Source organism: Micrasema longulum, unplaced genomic scaffold, assembly GCF_059751315.1.
Source record: "Micrasema longulum isolate JH-2025_06_02 unplaced genomic scaffold, ASM5975131v1 h1tg000904l, whole genome shotgun sequence".
NCBI classification, from domain to species: domain Eukaryota; kingdom Metazoa; phylum Arthropoda; class Insecta; order Trichoptera; family Brachycentridae; genus Micrasema; species Micrasema longulum.
In genome coordinates this window covers 357165-363176 of record NW_028278095.1, presented here as the reverse complement: position 1 = coordinate 363176, position 6012 = coordinate 357165, and the positions used below count along the sequence as shown (strand labels likewise).

Sequence of the window (6012 nt, the reverse complement as noted above, 5' to 3'; positions counted from 1 at the left end):
ACTGTGAAAATATAAAAATAAATAATTGATTTAATAAAAAAACTTTTTTTTTTTAAGTAAAGAAAACTATTTGAGGAAAACCAAAGCAAATTTTTGTGAAATTTTTATGTATTTATGAAAGATTTTATACTAAACTAAAACACATATTTTCATCAAGAAAATTAATTTAACATAAACAAGTGTATGAATAATTCTAATTTAATTATAATAGAGAAACGTAGAACGGGAATAGGCCTTATATTATGCACTTTCAAAATTCTTGCTATAAATTATGTCCCATCTCTATCGCAATAAACAGTTTTATGTTCCCAAACTTGTTGTTCTTCAAATAGCAACTTTTTTTTCCCTTCCAAAATTTGATCAGTCAATTCTTCGCATGACTTGAGAGTATTTGGGATAGATCTTCCCGCTTTTCCTAGATCTCTTCGTCACAAACACAGTGTGGGATAACGAAGTATTGGCGTGGCTTATCTCGAATTCTAATATCGTCGCGATCGTAGAACAACGACGAATGTGCGAAAAAAGTGATATTGACTTTTTTTTTTTTAATATTTGATCTTGAAAAGGTTTCATAAAGGCTTCATATTCCAGCTTTGAAAAAAATAAAACGAATATAATACCCAAGAATCAAAGGATATAATTTTGTACTTATGACAGTGTAAAAAAAAATTTAAACCGCTCTCTTAAAGTTGAGGAAAATCACATACGTCGTTGTTGTACGATCATAACGACATATAGATTATGTTTTGAATATACCGTATACGCATACCATACTTTTATTGTCTTTGTTTATCTTTGCTAAATGTATTTATGTTCTGTTTGTGCAGTTTCTTGTATACATATTTTTTTTCGTGTAAATTTAATAATTGGCTTAAGCCGTGAATGCAATAAATTTAATAAAATCAAATAATCAACACAGGTAAAATATAGCATACCTAATAATAGTACAATATTTTAAGAGATAAGTAAATATCGAATTGATACAACATGTTGCAGCTCCGATAAAATAGAGCCATAGCTTGAAATATTCAGATTTATTATTAAATACGCAGAATGAATTATGAAAATAACGCTATGCTAAAAATAGGCATAACTCTAAAACGGTTAAACCACTTAATGGCGTACATTAACACGTCTTTAAACGCGTTCATTCTTAAACAGTCATATTTTAATTATTTTCTATACGACAATCGAAATTGTATTTGAAAAATGTAATACAATTTCTCGATGAGAGAAATCTAAATATATATGACACATTGGCATTGCTTCGAAGGGTGAAAAGAAATATAAAAACTAATAATGAAAACACGGTATTAAGACAATATTTTATTTTAGTTTTTAGGCTCTCCTGGAAATTCTGCTTTTGAGTTATGACTCTTATGACTCTTCGGATGTGCGCCCAAAATACACATTAATTCTCGGTAATTAAGTATTTACAATGTTTGACACCTTACTCCAAAAAACTAAAGTTGGGGGAATTATTTATAAAATAGTTAACAGTTCAGTATGAGCACATAAAAAGTCTAGAGGTCGAATTTTTAATTTAATATTTCGATTACGTCCAAGTCTTTGTAGAGAAAATAGAAAATACATACATACAAATAAAATGAAAATTCCATCGACACTGGGCATCCCATAGGATAATCATAACACGGGTTAATCACTACAACTAAATCATTTCAAAATCAGAATTTTAGTTAACCAATAAAAACAGTTATTTATTTCGTCGTGCACTTGTCTATTTGTAGCATTAATGGAGGAGGATACAAATAAGTGTTTTTAGTAGTTAACTAAAAAATTCCGATTTTAAAGTTACCTAGTTGTAGTAATTACCCCACGAATTATTATGTTCATTATTAACATAATAAATATTCAATAAATAAATATAATCTACCTATTTACAAGTATTTGTCATTTACCTTTTCCCAAAAATATGATCCGAATGTCACATTATATGCTTTAAAACTTGCGGACTTGAGCGATTTGATATTAATTTATCAACTCTAATAGGTATAATTATTCGCGTTTAAATTATATCATCCCATACTGAACCGAAATAATGTGGCATATAAGTAAACCTATGATGTGGGCGTTTTTCAGCTTTCGGTCTATTTTGTTGGAGTTTGGCCGTTTTATACGACGAGAACCAATCGAGCGACGGTTCCCTAACAACGCCGGGGAAATCGTTACGATACAGAGTTTCCCAAAGGCACGGATCTTCAGCGGCACACCGCAACGCGTGGCACGCGCGCGACACGCGACACAACGAGAGCCAGTCCAAGCGACGGAAGATTTTCAGGAGCAGCTCTCTCGGCAGTCCGGTCAGACTGGCGTTGGCTATTCCCCGGCTGGTCAGCGCAGCTCCCTTCGCCGGAGATATGACAGCATCCTTGAGCTTGAACGTTAATTCTCGGTATCTTTCGAACGAGCGGGTCTCCGGCGATACGTGGCGCGGGATCGGAAGGCACGCGCAGTACGCGGCCATGGGGTCGGCAGACGCGCAGTTCGCCAGCAGGCAGTCGCCCGTCGGGACCAGGATGAGCTGGCAGGAGTAGTCGGCGGCGGGCGGCAGGCGCAGGCGCGCGCTGTAGGCGCCGGGGCGCTCTGCCCTCCAGCTCCCGGGCAGGGCGGAGCCGGCCCCCTCCTGGAGGGCGAAGCCCTCGTCGAGCATGAGCAGGAGGGCAGAGGCGGCGAGCATCTCGGCGGGGCTGCCGCCCGAGGGGCCCAGCAGCTCCTCGCACCGCGCATACATGGCCGTACCGGCGGGATCCCGGACTGCAAGGAAGGGACAACATATTCAAGCGTGTGGAACATACGCGGATATGTAAATAATATGATTAATGAAAAAGTAATAATATTCTCATGCATCTAAACAGTAATAAATGATATAATATGTACAAAGTAAAAGTAAAATGAACCATAAAACAATATTTTTTCAATTCTACGTCGGATTAGGACAATGTTTTCGAAAATATCAAATTAATGATCGTCAAACATTTAATTATTTTTTCATTATAAAACATAATATAAATAAAAATATAGGTGATGCACAAAAATGTCAATGGAAGAAACAAATTTGAGTATTATTATTATTGATAAATTTAATTAGTGGTTCAATACACTTTTTGTTGAGTAGAGAATCTTATCCGAAACAAATCTTTTTACTCTACTGAAGCACAAGCGTAAATAATAATGTAATTCGATACTTTGAAAAATATGTTTATTATATACATATTTATTAGACCTACATATTGTCTTGTTATAACCATGAAACGTAAAAGCCCTCTTAACGTGTATAATAAATAAATAAAATGAATAAATAAATTGATTCGTTTTCAATATTTACATTTTAAAACTTAGTTTACTCTAGATGGTATGTACGTGAAGCAAAGTGGCCCAAAATCAAAACATATACCAAAAGTAATAATATTAGCAGAAATACATAATATATAGACTATTGTCCCTGAAGACACACAGATGCAAAAAGAGCAGATAACAATGAAATTGAAGCTTGGTATTTGCTCGTAAATGCCCCAAACATTATCAAAACACATTCAAATATCGCTACAAAAAATGCAGATAAGGACCTTTTAAAAATCGAAGTAATGTGACTGTTTTGTGTTACTTATATACACAGTAGGCCTCGTGGTGTAATGGTCAGCGCATTCGCCTACCATGCGAGAGGTCTCGGGTTCGATTCCCGACATGGTTGATATTAAATATTTATCTAAAAAGGGTGTTTTTGCACTAAAAATATTTCATAGTCCCTGGACTGGTACCTGAAGCGTGAGACTGGTCATCTTACATTCATGAAACAAAAATAATCAAGATATGCTGCGATTGGTGTACCAATGCAGTGCTCAATGGACCATTAGGTGCTAAAAGGGAATGACGATGATGTGTGGATAGGTTCCAGTGCATTAGATGCATATTTTGGTTTATATGTGGAGCTACCCACAGAGGCAACGTAATATAATAAGGCAGTGAAATAGGATCTCTTCCTCTTTCCTGTTCCTGCCTTGCTCGCCTAGCTCCCGAAACAACAGTCGCGTTCATCGGTCTACAGAGAAGCAACGCCTTCATCACAAGCTACAGTCATATAAGAAATAACTATTCAGCAGTATTATTCCATAGTATAAAACGGAAAAAATCATCCTGAAATATTCTAAATTCTGATAACATATATGAATATTTAACATAGGTGGAATGATGAATGTTTCCATATTACCTAAAGAAAACGATTTTTTTGTCGATGTTGTTATTGTTGAAGGCTATGGATTACCATAGCCTTCAACAATAACAACAAACCATCACGCCGTTTCCCCGTAGGGATAGCAAGAGAGAATAGAACGCCATATCAGTCTGTCTTTGAATTCACACCTCCTATCCTCTACATTCATACATCTCATGCACGCACACCGGTTATTCCTACTCGACATGTTGTCCATTCAAGGATTTGATCGTGCCATGTCTTTCTCGGTCTTCCTCATTTTTTGTATCCATCAACATTCGTATCGTAGATCCTTTTAGCCGTTCTTTCGCTGTCCATACGCTCTAGATGTCCAAACCAACGCAGCACCTCTTTGTTGATTTTGACGATAATGCTTTTCTCAGCCTTCGATAGAGCGCGGATCTCGACATTTGTACACCAATTTATTATATTACAGAAATAGCGCTATATAAGTTATCCATAATAATAATTGACTACAATGATTCGATTTTTAAAATCCCTTATTTCTTGTTCCTGGCTAAAAATGTAAGTACTAAGTAGGCATTTTATTGGAATCTTCATATCATTAACAAGAGATTGAACTAAGTGTCACTGTGTGCCATACGCCATATTATAATACATATGAATATTTGTTTAATTATGTGGGTATATTAGTAGGTACTTTAAATATATTAATAACAAAATGTAGCGAGTAGCGATGTTAAAAAACTGTACGTTAGTTTGGTTAGTCACTTCATTGATTATGAGTCATAGGATAGTATTTAAATATCATAATTAATATTTAGAATGTACATACCTTTTGGAAGAATTTATGAAACGGTGAATGCAATTTCCAAACGAATAACATATTCAAACCAAAATGTGTTTAAAATATAAACATTATGAACGAATTTCGAAATGAATGAGCATGCGGAAATGAATTGTCAAACGTAAAACATAACCACAAAACTTGTAATTTACAAATAACAAAACAACGCACAATTTAAATAATACAAACTTCTAACCTTCGGCACCCATCGCTTCTTCTTTGGAAGACCCAGGAATCGTTTTATTAGAAGTCACAACATTTGATATTACATTTATTTCACTACGTAATTCAGCCATTGTTTTCACTTGATGATTTTCCACAACATAAATCGCAAGAAATACACTTCGCCGGAATTAAACCGGTTAAAATTTCAATGCTCCATTATTGAAATATAAAAATAGAGCGAATTGAATAAGATTAAATTAGCTAAAAGAAAATAAATGACATTATTTACACACTTGTTGACTTCCGACACCGTCAACTGTCAATTTGAAAGGTTATGTTTAATTTTAATGTGTTGGTATCCTTGTGGATGAAAAATTACATATTAAGTACCTACTTGAATCAGGCAATATATCTGTACCTTTGAGCAGCGGCTCCCAATGTTTTTCGGCTATAGAACCCTTATTGATCTACCTTTTCTAGGCAGAACCCTATCTTGACAATGAAAAAGTAAATCGACAAAAATGTTATTTTTACCACCACCGATCACCACCCCACACCTTATTGTTTGCATGTTGTAATGTTCAATTTGTAAAGAAAGGCTATATTTTAAATTTACAATCTTTACCGCGCGTATTTAATGTGAAGAATGAAATTTATTCACTGTTTTACTTATAATACGCCTTAACTCTCGAAACCCCCCTGACCCTTCTAGGAACCGCTGTCTTGGAGGATAAAACACGGGAGTCCACTTAGGCTAAAATTTTTAAATGTCCGAGACATTAATTAATCGAGGACCGAAGTTTCTAAC

The 6012-nt window shown here is 35.1% G+C and overlaps 1 protein-coding gene across 1 annotated transcript; it reads right to left on the bottom strand.

Annotated features, from left to right (window-relative positions):
• Positions 1-1316: 1316 nt before the first annotated feature.
• On the bottom strand, positions 1317-5544 carry ntc (nutcracker). Its single transcript, XM_088231703.1, has 2 exons — positions 5236-5544; positions 1317-2775 (listed from the first exon to the last, which is right to left on the bottom strand). Exons 1-2 carry the CDS (start codon positions 5333-5335, stop codon positions 2027-2029), a joined length of 849 nt encoding a protein of 282 aa, XP_088087829.1. The 5' UTR covers positions 5336-5544; the 3' UTR covers positions 1317-2026.
• Between the last annotated feature and the right edge of the window lie 468 nt (positions 5545-6012).

Excerpts from the sequence above, each read along its gene's own strand:
- ntc (XM_088231703.1), bottom strand. The coding sequence starts at position 5,335 with ATGGCTGAATTACGTAGTGAAATAAATGTAATATCAAATGTTGTGACT. Across the intron at positions 2,776-5,235 it reads AGAAGCGATGGGTGCCGAAG|TCCGGGATCCCGCCGGTACG; the intron begins GTTAGAAGTTTG and ends CCTTCCTTGCAG.